General features: G+C 44.9%; 1 protein-coding gene across 1 annotated transcript in view; it reads right to left on the bottom strand.

The window, feature by feature from the left end:
• The window catches only part of bach2b (BTB and CNC homology 1, basic leucine zipper transcription factor 2b), a gene marked incomplete at its 3' end in the record, with an annotated part of 120,724 nt that overhangs the window by 4,289 nt on the left and 97,458 nt on the right, over nt 1–18,977 (bottom strand). Inside the window, exon 3 of the mRNA XM_084148720.1 lies at nt 4,948–6,531. Coding sequence (XP_084004846.1) covers nt 4,948–6,531 — 1,584 coding nt within the window. The remainder of the gene's footprint in view (nt 1–4,947; nt 6,532–18,977) is intronic.

The raw sequence follows: 18,977 nt of genomic DNA, 5'->3' as shown, positions 1-18,977 counted from the left end.
TTCTGTACAGCCTGACTGCCAGTCCTCATCTGTAGGGTTGGTGACCCACGTTGAACCCTGGGAGTGAGTTTAACACTGCAGTGTACTGTGCAAGAGAGAGGCATGCAACGCCAGCTACTACTGTGTTCCTTCCTAACTATTGACACAAGCCCTGGGGCAATACATACAGATGTAGGATCTTAATTTGATCACTCTTTTGTTGCTGAGAATTTTCCTACACAGCAGGAAATGCTAACTTGTAGTGTATTCAAGGGTTAAAACGGCTTCTAAAGTTTGTAATTTCCTCTTTAAAATGTCAGACTTGATTTGCCTTAATGAAAAATGTATCAATCCCTACAAAAAATGTCCATTAATTATAATCCACATAATAATCCACATTTCCTGTTGCTGCAGGATAAATGTTCTGCTGTAGCAAACTGGCTCAAATTAAGATCCTACATCTATACTTCCAATGTTCAGAACAATTTTCTCTGAAAGGTGAAGCAATTGACTAAAATGGCCACAAACTGTGACTTGTTCTTCAGGTCTAACCGTCTCCCACTAGTTACTCCTGATTTCTATAGTGCTGCTATTGTGACTGTGGCTCTGTCTCTGCATCAAAAAGAGACCTTTATCTGGTAAGTACGATCAACATAAATGTGAACACTAGCGTCTTTCTATGTTGATTATATACTATATGCTCCCAGTTCCACAGCGATTAACCCTGCAATAAATCACATGTTGGTTTATAATGTGATTACAGAGCATTTTGCATCCTATGGAGATCTGGGAGAAGATAATGTTTTTACAGAGCCCCGTTTAGTATCGTATTGCTTTTTCTACCGTAAACAAACGCTGTTGCCGGAACCCCCTCTGGGAGATGAGTTAGAGAGGCTCTGTGGTAAAGAGATGGACTGTGTCTCTGTGGGTACTGCTACTGCAGGATGCCAGGTCACAGGGGATGGCAGGCAAAGTGGCAGCGCCCCAGCTGGCTTTAAAGCTGACACAGAGCCTGTTGGATATCAGCTGCCAGCCCCAGCATCCGACCCTCCCCTATTGGGCACAACAACAGCCTGACTCTGTCTGCACACAAGACAAATAACAAAACCTACAAAAGCTTGCTTAGTCACCTCAAAGGACAAATAAAAGTAATTTCAATGGACAAATAAATATACTCTCACTCACTGTCACCGCTTATTCCCATAATGAGCCATACATAACACACTTAGGACTTTATCACATACAGCAGGCATAAGGCAAAAGGCTGCACCAAATCAGTATAATGTGGTTTACACTGTATGCCAAAATGATTTTGACTGTAGGCTATAATAGTAATAACAGAAGTGATATTTAGGTTTGTGCGCTTCCTGTGTCACACATTCATTCAGGGGTTAACGTTTGGTGGTGGGCGAGATAGGAAACATTGTGCTGCTAATATATCAAGACTACTTCCATATCACTCTCACCCCACTCTCAGATCAATATTTGCTGCATACTGTGACCAGACAATATGTTAGATTGAGCTTAACGCCTACACAGGGAGAGAGAGAGAGAGAGTGCGAGAGCGAGCGAGAGAAAGAGAGCGGGAGAGAAAGAGAGAGAGAGAGAGAAAGAGAGAGAGAGAAAGAGAGAGAAAAAGGTCTCAGATCTTTAATTCTCCTTTATCACTGTGAATCCCATCGCCTTTATCACTGTGAATTCCATCTCCTTTGTCACTGTGATTTCCATCTCCTTTATCAATGTGAATTCCATCTCTGTTTCCTCCTCTGTGGGTGTATCGTGCAAAAACATTGGCTGGTGGTGGTGTACTGGGTCCGTATTCACAAAGTGTGCTGATCTAGGATCAGCTCCCCCTTCTCCACATAATTGTATTCATTATGATCTGAAAAGGCAAAACTGATCCTCGATCAGCACTTACTACTCCATGTTACAGAGGGGCCTCTACTGACCCTATTGACTGATTCACTAGGTAGCATATTGTCCAGCTGGGAAGCAGTAGAAATACAGCTAATGTGTAAAATTGAGGCAATTAAAAAGTTACCCCAGAGTAGTGTAGTGTCTGCTACGTGTGAAGGTGTTGCTAATGTGGCTACCAGATGTGGGCTCGTATGCAACACCCCCTAACCTCAGTACTGGGAGCAGCCAGGAGACCTTGTTTGACTCGGACTACCTTGAATGACTATTGCCTCCCTCTGCCAGACTAGCCTCCAGTTTAACAACTTCCTTCCCCGTCAGAATTCATTGTTCCCAGCGCTGGGGCTGCAGATATTTTCAACAGCAGCGTAGGGCGCTTGCCTGGCTTGCTCTCCCTGAGTGGGGCCCGGTCTGCCTATCATTTGCTCTGCAAACACACAGAGGGAGAGGCATGGCAGAGCCCTCCCTGGACGCTAGCTGTGTTTGTTTGTACAGCCGACTCACTGGGGTGAATAAGGAAAAGAGGGCCCCAGGAAGCATGAGGTGGCAGTTTTGTTGCCAGATAAAGCTGAAGGCCCCACACTGAGGCTCCTTATGTAAATGCTCTCCTACGCCCCCATCCATAAGAACATGTAATAAACCAAACAGCACTACTGAGAGTGTTTCTTACACACACAGCAGCATCTGAGACCAAGCACAGACAGCCAGCCTCATTCATAATACATCTTATCAGCAGCAGGCAGATATAACTCCATGCGGGTCAATAGAGGTCTGACCAGGGGAGAACGACTGCCCCCTCTCATTGAAGCCAGAGAAATTCATGGCCGACCATGGCACTGCAGGCATTGTTAGCAGAAAACAGGATCCCCATTATAGTGAATGGAAACATGACAAACTTCGTGGTCAATCTTTGTGTCAAAAATAATACAAATGAAGACAATCATGGTACCAATAATCGCTTCTAATACACCAGATGTCTGTCCTTGAACCAATCATTTTTTAATTGCACAAAGAATAAATTATAAGGATGCTAATGACAGTCTGCAGTACCCCAGGCGGCCTTCAACTTGAGTTACTCAATGAGAGGGGACAGCACTGAACTAGCCTGCAACGTCACTTCCTGGAGTAGCTCAAACTGCGCATGTTATGTCTCCATGAGACGCCATCTTAACCGACTTAATTTGGCTTCAATGCGCTATTGAATCTTCACATAGGAATGAATGGTGTCACGTGATCAGTGGCTTTGTCCATTCATATATACAGTCATTGGATCTGACAGTGGATTTTGTGCGCTGCTAATCGACTGCCTACAATAGAGTGTAGTGTGTGTCCATACGCTCTTTGACTCATACAAGATAACAAAGGGAACTGGAAATGTCTGAAGAGTCATTTTGGGGCTGCTTTATTCTTCCTCGACAGCTCTAACGCTGTAAATTACAATTGTCTATAGTAGAGCACTCAACAGTCCTTCAAACGGCCCATAAATCACTGGGTGTGGGTGCCACTAAGGTAATAATTACACATTACTGCTAGGGCTGTTAATCTTGCCGCTCTCTGTTTGTGCACAGAAGAAGTGACTGACTGGATTCTTTCCACAGTCACAGGCTCAATCCTGTCATGTGGCTTCAACGTTGGCGAAACAGGGACTAGGCTCTGTGAATCTGATCGCCATGGCAACACACCAGTTTCTCTCCTCCCTCTCTTTCCCTCTCTCTCGGCTCCCTGCGCACTTCAAGGTCTCAGGCTGAGAAGCGGCAAGCCTTTATCTTCCAGGCAAAGAGAAAGCACGTCTGCCTACAACAAAAGCAAATGCTACTGATGCAATCGTTTCAAGACGAAATTAAAGAAGCATCAGAGACATTCTGTATGAATAAATAAAAATCATTTAAAATGTCCCTTTGATGGAACAAAACAGCTTTCATCCTGATTATAATTGTCCACTTGACTAGGCTGTATTATATTTATCCTTAGTGATCTCACAGTAAATAACAACAACATCAACAACAACAACAGGGCTGTTCTGCAGTCAGCCTGGAGGACGTCGGTTGTCTGGCCAGATGGATTAGGGGATGATTAGGGGATTGGCCATCCATCCTTGTCAGAAGCACGCCAGGCGCTGCAGGATGCAGTCTCATCATGACACAACGCGGAGCAGCCCCTCCTCCATCAAACCACGTGCACTGTACAGCTACATCCTTTTTCATTACACTGCTATTGTCCTATGACTATCACAAACATAGTGTATATGCCCTATAGGTGTGCATAACCCAACATAGTCTACCTTCAAATAGTGTAGGCGTATATCTGTCACATACACTATAAGCTATATTTGTATATACATGTCATACAACAAAGGCTACCTTCACCTTCAAGTAGTGTAGGTATATTGGTGATACAGTATTCATGTCAATGCCCAGCGAAGTGTCTCGACAATTAGCAGATGCAGATTGTGTGGAATTGGATTAGAGATGTCAGGCTTGTGAAGGGATAATATCAGCTATTTAGCCTGTGACAGCTAGGGGGGCATAGATAAAGCTACAAGAGAAAGCCTTCAGACCCTGGCCTTAGAGAGAACCCTGACTCCTCGCCAGCTCCCCCATCTACATCTCAGTCTATTAGCCCTTCTACACACACCAGCGCTTCCCTGTCCATAGGATCAACCAATCACAGCCCTCGACACAACAACCACCTCCTCGGGAGTGTGTGTGTGTGTGTGTGTGTGTGTGTGTGGGCTCAGATTGTTCTAGCGAGCGCATTTGGTTTGGACCCTCGCTCCTATTCAGACTCATTACACAGATCTCAAACAGTGCGTAAAGCCGATTAATATTATCAAAGCACATCTGTTCCCCTGTTCTATTCACGGTGGTGTTGCTGTAAATCTTTTAGTGAAATAATACTCCCGCTTCAATTACATGATGATCTAATGACTGTAAATGCAGACCTGGAGAGCTAGGTCACTCTGAGATGATGATTAGTCCCCAAGGTGGGACTGGGTGTACGAGGGATTGTGTTCGACATGAGAGAAGACAGTGTGATAGTGTTCAATTCACTCACCTCTGGCCCTTGCTCGACTCGACACAACTCGCTGTCACCCTCGGAGAAGGATCCCGACTCGTCGCTGGAGTTGGTGCCGTACGACTGCTCGCACTTGATCTTGGGGCGCACCTGGTTGAAGAGGGCATCTCCCCCCATCACGCTCTGGTCCTGCTGGTCGGCGGCGAGGCGGAGCGCCACGTTGGAACACGGCGAGGAGGAGAACTCAAACTGGGGCAGGCTGCAGGGGGAGCCGCCGCTCCCATCCTCCGCGTAAGAGTAGGAAGAGCAGGAGCTGGAGGTCCGCGTGCGGGTCTCAGAGGGCGGTGAGCGCGTGCACACCTTGATTGGCACTGGGCAGCTGGTGTTGGGCCGCAGGCGGCAGAGGAGCGGCGGGGACTCTGTGGTGGTGGAAGCGAGGGAGGGGGCGCTGCTGGGAGAGTAGGTCTCGGAGGTGGGGAGGGACTGGCTGGCACCATCCCACAGACTCTTTGGCGTGTGCTCTGAGAGCTCCATCTCCAAAGAGTTACCACCATTGCAGGAATGCGCCGGGGTGCCCAGACGGTCGCAGGCCCCTGAGGAGGAAAAAATGACACTGCGGCGGTCCAGCTCCACTTCCTGTTTGCAAACGCCGTCGCAGGAGGCAGACTTCAGCGCCGACAGCCTCGGAGGGAAGCCGTCCACTTCCTTTGGGGATGTAACAGACAGGCCCAGCTCCCCTGCAGTGAAAGGCCTGAAATCTTTTGTTTTGTGATCTCCCTGAGTGGTTTCTTTGTCTTGGGGGCAGATGCTGGCGAGTTTGTTGGCGAATAGCTGTTGCGATGCGTTGGGTAGACCTGGCAGGTCCGTTCCTTTCTTGAAGAAGGCGCGGAGGCAGGTAGGGGACTTGCTCCGCTTGACGGAAGAGGGGGATACCACTGGGACACTGTCCAATTCCATGGCTGTCACATCATCCTTGTCCTGGCCGTCCTGCTCGTCCCCCGACAGGTACAGCGAGATTACCTCTTCCTCTGCCCGCGGCTCCACTTTGATTTGGGCCACCGGCGGCCTGCTCTGGTCCCGGACCGCCCCGTCGCTGATGCCACCGCTGGTCTCCTTAAATAATAATGTGCTTGGAAAACCTGAGGTACTTGTATGTGAGGAGGTGTTGTTATTGTGCTTGTTGCAGGCCCACTGGTACTTCCTGTATTTGGGGCAGCGGGGGAGGTCCGACGCTCCGTGCCTGTCGAAGTCCAGCCGTCCGTCTGCGAAGTCGCTGGGCACCGCCATGGCTAGCTGGTCCGCGTCCGCTGCTTGCTGCAAGGAGGCCAAAGCTTCAGCGCGCCGCCGGGCCCGGGGGGAGGTGACCTTTGTTGTCGTCTCAGACTGCATGCTCTCGTCCTCGGTCTCGTGGTTGCCCTCGGCCGGCGCCACCTTGTGGCACAGCAGCAGGCCGTCCTCCTCGCTGCGGAGCTGGGCCTCCAGGAAGCGAAAGCACGAGTCCTCCAGGTTGTGCATGCGCAGGAATTCGGCACAGCGGATGACCTCCTGGATGTTTTCTCTGCTGAGTAACAGCTTAGCAGTGTAGGCAAACTGCAACAATGGGGCGAATCCCCTGGCAGTGACCTGCGAAAAAACAGGGAAATTGCCAGCATTACCATCAGCACTGCCATTGTTCCAAGCCCTTGGAGTGTGGTGAGACAACCCGACAGCTCTAATGACCATAAACAAACACTTTAAAGTACCAGTTAATCTTTTATCGGGTCAGCACCGAACATTCTATACAGCCTAGTAAATAAAACCCAGTGGTGCTGGGCTGGCTGGCTGGCTGGTTGTGTCCCACACCCATTTTCATTACAATAACCCTTGTGACATACTGACATTCCACTGGCCCACCACAGTCTGTCTGCCCTGCCGCCCAGCGGTAGCCTATCACTCTCCCCGGCGGTTTCCGCCCACCCCTGTCTTGTGTTGTGTTGATGTACAGTGTACAGTAATAGGACCATATGGATTGCAGCTCCTGCTGCGTCCTCACTTTCAGTGTCAGTCCCCTGCAGCCCCTCTGAGGTGAAGTGCCTGTAAAGTCTAATTTATAAGACTGTGGCTTATCCTTATTGCAGCCATGTGGAGTAAACTACGAAGAGGGGGGGATTCCTTCCATTTAGACTTAATGCTGGATAATTAGGTAAAATCCTGAGACTGCAGAAGCTTGGCCGCCCTCTACTATGGTTGTTATTGAAGAGAGAGAGACAGGAGGAAGGAGCCAGGCTAGCTAGCTGTTTAATACCATTCTGTTTGGTATCTGTAGAGGGAAACCAGTATTAAGCTCAATTTGAGAGACACACCCCTTGCTCAGGCAACAGTAGCACACAGCGCTGTTTTACTACAGTTTCTGATGATGAATGCACCTCTGTTAGGGGCTGGCTCGAGGAATGCCAAATCAAACCATACAAGGCAAGGTGTGCTCACAAACACAATTACGAGGGCTTCACTTTGAATCTGGGAGCGGCATTGTTCAACAAAGCACTTTTTCTTTGTCTGAGTGATGTTCCCGGTAAGAATTAACGGGCTCTCTCAGATGTAGGGAACCGGTAGTCCAATGTGTTTTTAATGAACAGGGAGAAAAGGTCCAGTGTTACCTAATTGTTTTGCATCACATTGTTGGGAGGAACAACACAATATGAATTACCTAGGTGTAATGGTATTCTCTCTCTCTCTGAGAGCCGAAGCAGAAGAGGCTGCAGGCGATTCGGCACTCCAGTGCTCGGTGCCACGCACCCTTCTAGTAAAACAGGATTTTCCCTCCTCAGAAATCAAGCTCACAAACCACAGAAATTTGCTTTGTGGATTTTTCCGTTTGGAAAGACAACCGGGGAAAAAACACAAGCCTGAGGTCAGTTGAATCATTCCTAGCAGAAGGAATGAAATCACTGAGATGTGTGTTGATTGTGTTGGAGGGATTATTCTAAATGGGTTTAAAATACATACGATTTATGTTGTTCAAGAATTAAACTCCTATAAGGATATTATTTTTGTAATTCTCTGGTGGCCTGATAAAACAATAACGCCAGATACACTCCCCTACGTATTTATTTGGACAGTGAAGCTAAAGCTTTTAATTTGGCTCTATATTTGACATCAAATGCTTTATATGAGGCGACAGTACAGCATCTCACCTTTTATTCAAGGGTATTTTCATACATATCTATTTTACCGTTTAGAAATGAATGCACTTTACATATTTAGTCCCCCCATTTGAAGGTGTCAAAAGTATTTTGACAAATGACTGTATTACTGCATGGTACGGCAATTGCACCGCCCACAACCGCAGGGATCTCCAGAGGGTAGTGTGGTCAGCCCAACGCATCACTGGGGGCACACTGCCTGCCCTCCAGGACATCTACAGCACCCGGTGTCACAGGAAGGCCAAGAAGATAATCAAGAACCTCTCAAGCCATGGCCTGTTTACCCTGCCACCATCTAGAAGGTGGAGACAGTACAGCTGCATCAAAGCTAGGACAGAGAGACTGATAAACAGCTTCTATCTCCAGGCCATCAGACTGTTAAACAGTCACCACTAGCCGGCCTCCGCACAGTACCCTGCCCTGAACCTTAGACACTGTCACTAGCCGGTTACCACCCGATACTATACCCTGCACCTTAGAGACTGCTGCCCTATAAACACTGGTTACTTTAATAATGTTTACATACTGTTTTACCCACTTTATATGTATATACTGTATTCTAGTCAAGGCTCATTCTTTATAACTACTACTGTATTCACCTTTTCTATTCACATACTGTCCATACTGTCTATACACACCATTCACATACATATACAGTATATTTATATTCTGGTCCAGAAACGAATTTCCTGCAATCTTTTTGCCTTGTTTATTTTTTTACTGTGTATTCATATATACTGTATTCTCGACATAGCTCATTCTATTATTTCTACTACTGTACATTGCATTTTAGTTAAATTGTTAATAGACACTGCATATTTATTTATATACTGAATTCTTGACATAGAACACTCTCATATACAGCATCTAATGCTGTACATAACATTCTTACTAGATATTGTGTAAATTCATCTGGTGTCTTCAAACCCCTTGACTTTTTCCACATTTTGTTACGTTACAGTCTTCTTCTAAAATGGATTAAATTGTTTTTTCCCCTCATAAATCTACACACAATACCCCATAATGACAAAGCAAAAACTGGTTTTTAGATTTTATTTGTAATTTATAACCCCGCCCCCCCAAATATGACATTTACATAAGTATTCAGACCCTTTACTCAGTAATTTGTTGAAGCACATTTGGCAGTAAATACAGCCTCGAGTCTTCTTGGGTATGACGTTACAATCTTGGTACACCTGTATTTGGGGAGATTCTCCCATTCTTCTCTGCAGATCCTCTCAAGCTCTGTCAGGTTGGATGGGGAGCGTTGCTGCACAGCTATTTTCATGTCTCTCCAGAGATGTTCGATCGGGTTCAAGTCCGGACTCTGACTGGGCCACTCAAGGACATTCAGAAACTTGTCCCGAAGCCACTCCTGCGTTGTCTTGGCTGTGTGCTTAGGGTCGTTGTCCTGTTGGAAGGTGAACCTTTGCCCCAGTCTGAGGTCCTGAGCGCTCTGGAGCAGGTTTTCATCAAGGATCTCTCTGTACTTTGCTCAGTTCATGTTTGCCTCGATCTTGACTAGTCTCCCAGTCCCTGCCGCTGAAAAACATCCTCACAGCATGATGCTGTCATCACCATGCTTCACCGTAGGGATGGTGCCAGGTTTCCTCTAGAAGTGACACTTGGCATTCAGGCCAAAGAGTTAAATCTTGGTTTCATCAGACCAGAGAATCTTGTTTCTCATGGTCTGAGAGTCCTTAGGTGCCTTTTGGCAAACTCCAAGCGGGCTGTCATGTGCCTTTTACTGTGGAGTGGCTTCTGTCTGGCCACTCTACCATAAAGGCCTGACTGGTGGAGTGCTGCAGAGATGGTTGTCCTTCTGGAAGGTTCTCCCATCTCCACAGAGGAACTCTAGAGCTCTGTCCGACTGACCATCAGGTTCTTGGTCACCTCCCTGACCAAGGCCCTTCTCCCCCAATTGCTCAGTTTGGCAGGCTGCCAGCTCTAGGAAGAGTCTTGGTGGTTCCAAACTTCTTCCATTTAAGAATGATGGAGGCCACTGTGTTCTTGGGGACCTTCAATGCTGCAGACATTTTTTGGTACCCTTCCCCAGATCTGTGCCTCGACACAATCCTGTCTTGGAGCTCTATGGACAATTCCTTCAACCTCATGGCTTGGTTTTTGCTCTGACATGCACTGTCAATTGTGGGACCTTATATAAACAGGTGTGTGCCTTTCCAAATCATGTCCAATCAAATGAATTTACCACAGGTGGAATCCAATCAAGTTGTAGAAACATCTCAAGGATGATCAATGGAAACAGGATGCATCTGAGCTCATTTTGGAGTTTCATAGCAAAGGGTCTGAATACTTATGTAAATAAGGTATTTCTGTTTTTTAATACATTTGCAAAAATTTCTAAAAGATCAGCTTTAATATTGCAGATAGATTGTAACTTCTATCAATGTAATTGTCTGCATCACTTTTTTCTCGCAAATATATATACAGTGGGGAGAACAAGTATTTGATACACTGCCGATTTTGCAGGTTTTCCTACTTACAAAGCATGTAGAGGTCTGTAATTTTTATCATAGGTACACTTCAACTGTGAGAGACGGAATCTAAAACAAAAATCCAGAAATTCACATTGTATGATTTTTAAGTAATTAATTTAAATGTTATTGCATTACATAAGTATTTGATACATCAGAAAAGCAGAACTTAATATTTGGTACAGAAACCTTTGTTTGCAATTACAGAGATCATACGTTTCCTGTAGGTCTTGACCAGGTTTGCACACACTGCAGCAGGGATTTTGGCCCACTCCTCCATACAGACCTTCTCCAGATCCTTCAGGTTTCGGGGCTGTCGCTGGGCAATACGGACTTTCAGCTCCCTCCAAAGATTTTCTATCGGGTTCAGGTCTGGAGACTGGCTAGGCCACTCCAGGACCTTGAGATGCTTTTTACGGAGCCACTCCTTAGTTGCCCTGGCTGTGTGTTTCGGGTCATTGTCATGCTGGAAGACCCAGCCACGACCCATCTTCAATGCTCTTACTGAGGGAAGGAGGTTGTTGGCCAAGATCTCGCGATACATGGCCCCATCCATCCTCCCCTCAATGCGGTGCAGTCGTCCTGTCCACTTTCCAGAAAAGCATCCCCAAAGAATGATGTTTCCACCTCCATGCTTCATGGTTGGGATGGTGTTCTTGGGGTTGTACTCATCCTTCTTCTTCCTCCAAACACGGCGAGTGGAGTTTAGACCAAAAAGCTATATTTTTGTCTCATCAGACCATATGACCTTCTCCCATTCCTCCTCTGGATCATCCAGATGGTCATTGGCAAACTTCAGACGGGCCTGGACATGCGCTGGCTTGAGCAGGGGGACCTTGCGTGCGCTGCAGGATTTTAATCCATGACGGCGTAGTGTGTTACTAATGGTTTTCTTTGAGACTGTGGTCCCAGCTCTCTTCAGGTCATTGACCAGGTCCTGCCATGTAGTTCTGGGCTGATCCCTCACCTTCCTCATGATCATTGATGACCCACGAGGTGAGATCTTGCATGGAGCCCCAGACCGAGGGTGATTGACCGTCACCAAGCTGCTTGCCTATTGTCCTGTAGCCCATCCCAGCCTTGTGCAGGTCTACAATTTTATCCCTGATGTCCTTACACAGCTCTCTGGTCTTGGCCATTGTGGAGAGGTTGGAGTCTGTTTGATTGAGTGTGTGGACAGGTGTCTTTTATACAGGTATCGAGTTCAAACAGGTGCAGTTAATACAGGTAATGAGTGGAGAATAAGAGGGCTTCTTAAAGAAAAACTAACAGGTCTGTGAGAGCCGGAATTCTTACTGGTTGGTAGGTGATCAAATACTTATGTCATGCAATAAAATGCAAATTAATTACTTAAAAATCATACAATGTGATTTTCTGGATTTTTGTTTTAGATTCCGTCTCTCACAGTTGAAGTGTACCTATGATAAAAATTACAGACCTCTACATGCTCTGTAAGTAGGAAAACCTGCAAAATCGGCAGTGTATCAAATACTTGTTCTCCCCACTGTATATACAGTGGGGAAATAAAGTATTTAGTCAGCCACCAATTGTGCAAGTTCTCCCACTTAAAAAGATGAGAGAGGCCTGTAATGTTCATCATAGGTACACGTCAACTATGACAGACAAAATGAGAAAAAAAAATACAGAAAATGACATTGTAGGATTTTTTATGAATTAATTTGCAAATTATGGTGGAAAATAAGTATTTGGTCAATAACAAAAGTTTCTCAATACTTTGTTATATACCCTTTGTTGGCAATGACACAGGTCAAACGTTTTCTGTAAGTCTTCACAAGGTTTTCACACACTGTTGCTGGTATTTTGGCCCATTCCTCCATGCAGATCTCCTCTAGAGCAGTGATGTTCTGGGGCTGTCGCTGGGCAACACGGACTTTCAACTCCCTCCAAAGAATTTCTATGGGGTTGAGATCTGGAGACTGGCTAGGCCACTCCAGGACCTTGAAATGCTTCTTACGAAGCCACTCCTTCGTTGCCCGGGCGGTGTGTTTGGGATCATTGTCATGCTGAAAGACCCAGCCACGTTTCATCTTCAATACCCTTGCTGATGGAAGGAGGTTTTCACTCAAAATCTCACGATACATGGCCCCATTCATTCTTTCCTTTACACGGATCAGTCGTCCTGGTCCCTTTGCAGAAAAACAGCCCCAAAGCATGATGTTTCCACCCCCATGCTTCACAGTAGGTATGGTGTTCTTTGGATGCAACTCAGCATTCTTTGTCCTCCAAACACGACGAGTTGAGTTTTTACCAAAAAGTTCTATTTTGGTTTCATCTGACCATATGACATTCTCCCAATCCTCTTCTGGATCATCCAAATGCACTCTAGCAAACTTCAGACGGGCCTGGACATGTACTGGCTTAAGCAGGGGGACACGTCTGGCACTGCAGGATTTGAGTCCCTGGTGGCGTAGTGTGTTACTGATGGTAGGCTTTGTTACTTTGGTCCCAGCTCTCTGCAGGTCATTCACTAGGTCCCCCCGTGTGGTTCTGGGATTTTTGCTCACCGTTCTTGTGATCATTTTGACCCCACGGGGTGAGATCTTGCGTGGAGCCCCAGATCGAGGGAGATTATCAGTGGTCTTGTATGTCTTACATTTCCTAATAATTGCTCCCACAGTTGATTTCTTCAAACCAAGCTGCTTACCTATTGCAGATTCAGTCTTCCCAGCCTGGTGCAGGTCTACAATTTTGTTTCTGGTGTCCTTTGACAGCTCTTTGGTCTTGGCCATAGTGGAGTTTGGAGTGTGACTGTTTGGGGTTGTGGACAGGTGTCTTTTATACTGATAACAAGTTCAAACAGGTGCCATTAATACAGGTAACGAGTGGAGGACAGAGGAGCCTCTTAAAGAAGAAGTTACAGGTCTGTGAGAGCCAGAAATCTTGCTTGTTTGTAGGTGACCAAATACTTATTTTCCACCATAATTTGCAAATAAATTCATTAAAAATCCTACAATGTGATTTTCTGGAAGAAAAAAAATCTCAATTTTTCTGTCATAGTTGACGTGTACCTATGATGAAAATTACAGGCCTCTCTCATCTTTTTAAGTGGGAGAACTTGCACAATTGGTGGCTGACTAAATACTTTTTTTCCCCACTGTAGCTGTACCATGATATTTGCATTGCTACTAAGTAACTCTCCAATTGTTCTACACTAATTCCCCCGCTAAAGCCCCTCCCCATCCCTAGTTGGGCCAGCATCCCAGTGATCGGCATACCACCCCCGTCCCTCCGGATCCCTAGGGCCCCGAGAGGCCAGGACGAATCCATCGAAAACAGCACACAGTGCCACCCACAAAACAGAAGCAGGTCAACCGCCAAAAGCATTTCCAATGCTCTCACCTCAATATATATTTATAGCTATTTAAAAAAAACGTAATTTTCGGACTATAAGCCGCGCCTTTTCCCCATTTTTCGACCCCGCGGCTTATATAACGGTGCGGCTAATCTATGGATTTTTACAGCTAACGGCCACTAGAAGACCTCCTAAATCTATGGATTTTACAGGTTACAGTCCACCAACTTTCACTCTATGGGCTCTATGACCGGTCCGCGCCCCCCACCTTTAAGCGGCGGGCTCCAGCAGGAAAAGCTGGAGGCCGGAAAAGAGTGAGACAGGTAGCGCGCAAAAGTAAAAGTGGAACCGAGAGTGGTACGAGAGACAGAACGAGAGACAGAACGAGAGCAAGACAGACAGACATTACGAGAGCGAGACAGTTTGTGCAAAGGAAATTTTCAAGCAGCCATCTCTTTCCCGACAATCCCCTCTGTGCACGAACCCTTACATATATTATAGTCCAGTGCGGCTTATATATGTACACATCATTCAATATCATTCAATTTAGCTGCTGCGGCTTATACTCCGGTGAGCCTTATAGTGCGGAAAATACGGTATATATCTATTCAAATATCTTGCATATCTTATTTTCCAGCATTATCAATTAATATGCATAATAATGTCGGCAGTTCATGCGTAGGATTTTAACCTATAACCCGGATTGCCATTGTATTACATTACATTCTTGACAAGCAATTATTATTTTAGCAAACAATTATTGTGGTTCACAATAGTCTCCCTAACATCCTTACCCCCCTTGCAACAGATGTGGGATAAACACACACGCACATACTCTAACACACTCAACCCCTTTCCTCCACAATCAACCATAAAATCAGATGCTCAACGGTTGTTACATTCCAGAGCCCAACTCAAGAAAGGACCTGATTTACGAATGCATATACAGTTACAGCTGTTTGAGAAAGCATGCAAGATTGAGCAAAAATTGACAACAATGTGAGATTTGATTAATCTATTTAAACTATGTCAAGTCCTAGATGATGGTGATCAGATCCACCCTCTTCACCTGAGACACAAACACTCTGGTCCCCCGTTGTAACCATTTTTCCCAAGCATCTGCAGTCAGACCTTTGATTATTTTGATAAGCCCCCTCTCTGATTGTCCGAGTGTGACCCCCTCCCCATGGGTTACTGCAGCCAGTGTTGCCAGCACTGCCACTACCTGGGTGGGGATACCCCACCGGAATCCCCCCCCGGCTAGGTACAAGGTCGTCAAGGTTCTCATTAGCATCTTTGAGAATTTCCTTGTATATTATGCTCTCCCATCAGGGGGCTCTGGCTTTATAGGACCAACCCTGCCAGGCAGGCTCAGAATCTTGAGGGGGCGGTGCTGCTCAAGTAGGTCTCTGACCGCATTTATTTTTCTGTTTTGGCTGCATATAGTTAACTCACAGCAGGTCCATAAAACAGATGGGGACTTCTCTTTGGTGTATGGGTCGCTCAGGTGGGTGTCCAGGATATAGGGTTGGGGATCGTTCCATCATGATAGGACAATTAAAAAGATGTATACTATATTTTAAAATGTATATGCCTCATCTGCACAAAATTGAAAGCTCTCTCTCACAACCCCTGCTCACAGACACACGTTGGTTCTGGGATATGCAACCATTTCCTTTCTCAATCACTTAAAGCCACACTTATTCAAACACAAAAACGCACACCACACCTTCCATCACAATTCATCCACACATACCCACATACTGTGCCTTCTATGTCTTCTGTTTGATATGTTTTTATCTCCACTATGTTGATTGAGTACTTGTGTTCTAATTAGTTGTATTTGAAGATGTATTATTTTCCTTGTTATCTTTTCTTGTAATACCGTCTTTTCCCTTTATAAATACTATACCTACTATAAATGTGCTTTATTATTACAATCCCTACCATGGCTAGTATTGGGTGTTCCATTATTCTACTCCTCTATTAGAACTTTCAGAATAGCCATGGAGTAGTCTTTGTGTCGTGGAACATTTGGTTGTCAATATACAGTTTATCGACAACGAGCAACACGCTTCCCTTTTAATTTGTTTTGTGTTATTATCCAGATTGAATGTTATTACCCTCGAATATATGAAATGTTAATATTTAGTATAACTTACTGATATTGAATAGTATGTTTTTATCTTGACGTGATTTTTACTGCTGTGTATTCAATACGCCATCTTGTATACCTGCCCTCTCAAGGGTGTCTGCTAGTTTGCAGTGTTTCCAGCTTCAGTTTGAAGTGATTGTGTTAGCTGTGTTGTTGGCTAGCTCCTCTGAACAACAGTGTCCTGATGAGAGAGCACATTTTCTATGCCAGGTGAAATCTCGCATCATTAGCTCAAATGTCACTAGAAAACAGCTTAAACAAATGCAAATGCAGCTACTTTGTTGTTATTCTGGCTGCACTGTTTGATGTGACTATAAGTCAGCCATTGTTGGCTAGCTAGCAAGCAAGGGATAAGAGCGTTGCCAGCCAGTATGGCAAGAGAACATTTAGAACGAACGACTGGGTCGTGTCCATAGATACAGAACAAAAGGACTTAAAGACTTGGTCACATCTCTGGCAACCAAACCGATAGAACGAATGACCAGTTGGCTTGGTTAGCAACCCTAGATTTGTGTCGGGACTATATCTTGTGGAAGGATGAAATAGTATGAATAAATTCATAAAAATAAAGTTTTTAATGAAAATATGTCAATCATTATTTGAATATGTTGGTAACCCATTGTATAAAAGTGATAATGCCCTCGAAGCCAGTGTTTGAAGGATACAGTGCATTCGGAAAGTATTCAAATCCCTTGACTTTTTCCACACTTTGTTACGTTACAGCCTTATTCTAAAATTGATTAATTTAATTTTTTTCCTCATCAATCTACATACATTACCCTATAATGACAAAGCAAAAACAGGTTTTTAGACATTTTTGTCAATGTATTAAAAATAAAAAACAGAAATACCTTATTTACATAAGTATTCATACCCTTTGCTATGAGACTCGAAATTGAGCTCAGGTGCATCCTGTTTCCATTGATCATCCTTGAGATGTTGCTACAACTTGATTGGACATGATTTGGAAAGGCACACACCTGTCTATATAAGGGCCCACAGTTGACAGTGCATGTCAGAGCAAAAACCAAGCCATGAGGTCAAAGGAATTGTCCGTAGAGCTCCGAGACAGGATTGTGTCGAGGCACAGAAGGGGAAGGGTAATAAAAAATGTCTGCAGAATTTAAGGTCCCCAATAACACAGTGGCCTCCATCATTCTTAAATGGAAGAAGTTTGGAACCACCAAGACTTCCTAGAGCTCGCCGACTGGCCAAACTGAGAAATCGGGGGAGAAGGGCCTTGTTCAAAGAGGTGACCAAGAACCCGATGGTCAGTCTGACAGAGCTCCAGAGTTCCTCTGTGGAGATGGGAGAACCTTCCAGAAGGACAACCATCTCTGCAGCACTCCACCAATCAGGCCTTTATGGTAGAGTGGTCAGATGGAAGCCACTCCTCAGTAAAAGGCACATGACACCCCGCTTGGAGTTTGCCAAAAGGCACCTAAAGAATCTCAGACCATGAGAAACAAGATTCTCTGGTCTGATGAAACCAAGATTGAACTCTTTGGCCTGAATGCCAAGCGTTACGTCTGGAGGAAACCTGGCACCATCCTTACGGTGAAGCGTGGTGGTGGCAGTATCATGCTGTGGGGATGTTTTTCAGCAGCAGGGACTGGGAGACTAGTCAGGATCGAGGGAAAGATGAACGGAGCAAAGTACAGAGAGATCCTTGATGAAAACCTGCTCCAGAGTTTTCAGGACCTCAGTCTGGGGAGATGGTTCACCTTCCAACAGGACAACGACCCTAAGCACACAGCCAAGACAACGCAGGAGTGGCTTCGGGACAAGTCTCTGAATGTCCTTGAGTGGCCCAGCCAGAGTCCGGACTTGAACCCGATCTAACATCTCTGGAGAGATCTGAAAATAGCTGAACATCTCTGGAGAGATCTGGAAATATCTGTGCAACCTGACAGAGCTTGAGAGGATCTGCAGAGAAGAATGGGAGAAACTCCCCAAATACAGGTGTACCAAGCTTGTAGCATCATACCCAAGAAGACTCGAGGCTGTAATCGTTGCCAAAGGTGCTTCAACAAAGTATTCAGTAAAGGGTCTTAATACTTATGTAAATGTGATATTTCTATTTTTTATTTTTTATACATTTGTAAAAATGTCTAAAAACCTGTTTTTGCTTCGTCATCATGGGGTATTGTGAGGGAAAAAACAATTTAATCAATTTTAGAATAAAGCTGTAATGTAACAAAATGTGGAAAAAGTCAAGGGGTCTGAATACTTTGCGAATGCACTGTATATTGGCACGGTTTGCCGGCTGTCGACTTCGTCTTGGGGCTAACAACACCCGTGCCAATATATCCTCCAAACACCGGCTTCTCTGGCATTATCACTTAATTATGGTAGCACCCACATGAATGTAGAAGTGGTCAGAAACATATTCTATTCCTATTTACAATAAAAGTGACTCCAAACTGACAAAATACATTATTTACCATTCATTTCTATTGGGCACAACATAATCTGAAACATATCCCAAACAAACTGTAAATGCATCCAACAAGTTTGTAGTCACAAGCTTGATGTAGTCATTGCGTGCTAGGAATATGGGACCAAATACAAAACTATAGGAGTATGGGACCAAATACAAAACTTTTGACTTAATTTATTACACTATAAGCAACATTTTCCAAATACACCTTCAAATGGGGGGACTAGATACCTAAAGTGCATTGATTTCCAAACGGTAAAACAGATATGTATGAAAAATACCCTCAAATATAAGGTGACATTCTGTACTGTCGCCTCATATACAACATTTAATCTGAAATCCAAAACACTGGAGTATAGAGCCAAATTAAAAGTTTTAGCTTTACAGTCCAAATAAATACGTAGGGGAGTGTACAGTCGTGGTCAAAAGTTTTGAGAATGACACAAATATTGGTCTTCACAAAGTTTGCTGCTTCAGTGTTTTT

The sequence above is a fragment of the Coregonus lavaretus genome, assembly GCF_964263955.1.
Source record: "Coregonus lavaretus genome assembly, chromosome: 31".
NCBI classification, from domain to species: domain Eukaryota; kingdom Metazoa; phylum Chordata; class Actinopteri; order Salmoniformes; family Salmonidae; genus Coregonus; species Coregonus lavaretus.
Note: the sequence above shows the minus strand (reverse complement) of the source record. Positions and strands in the feature narration are given on the sequence as shown.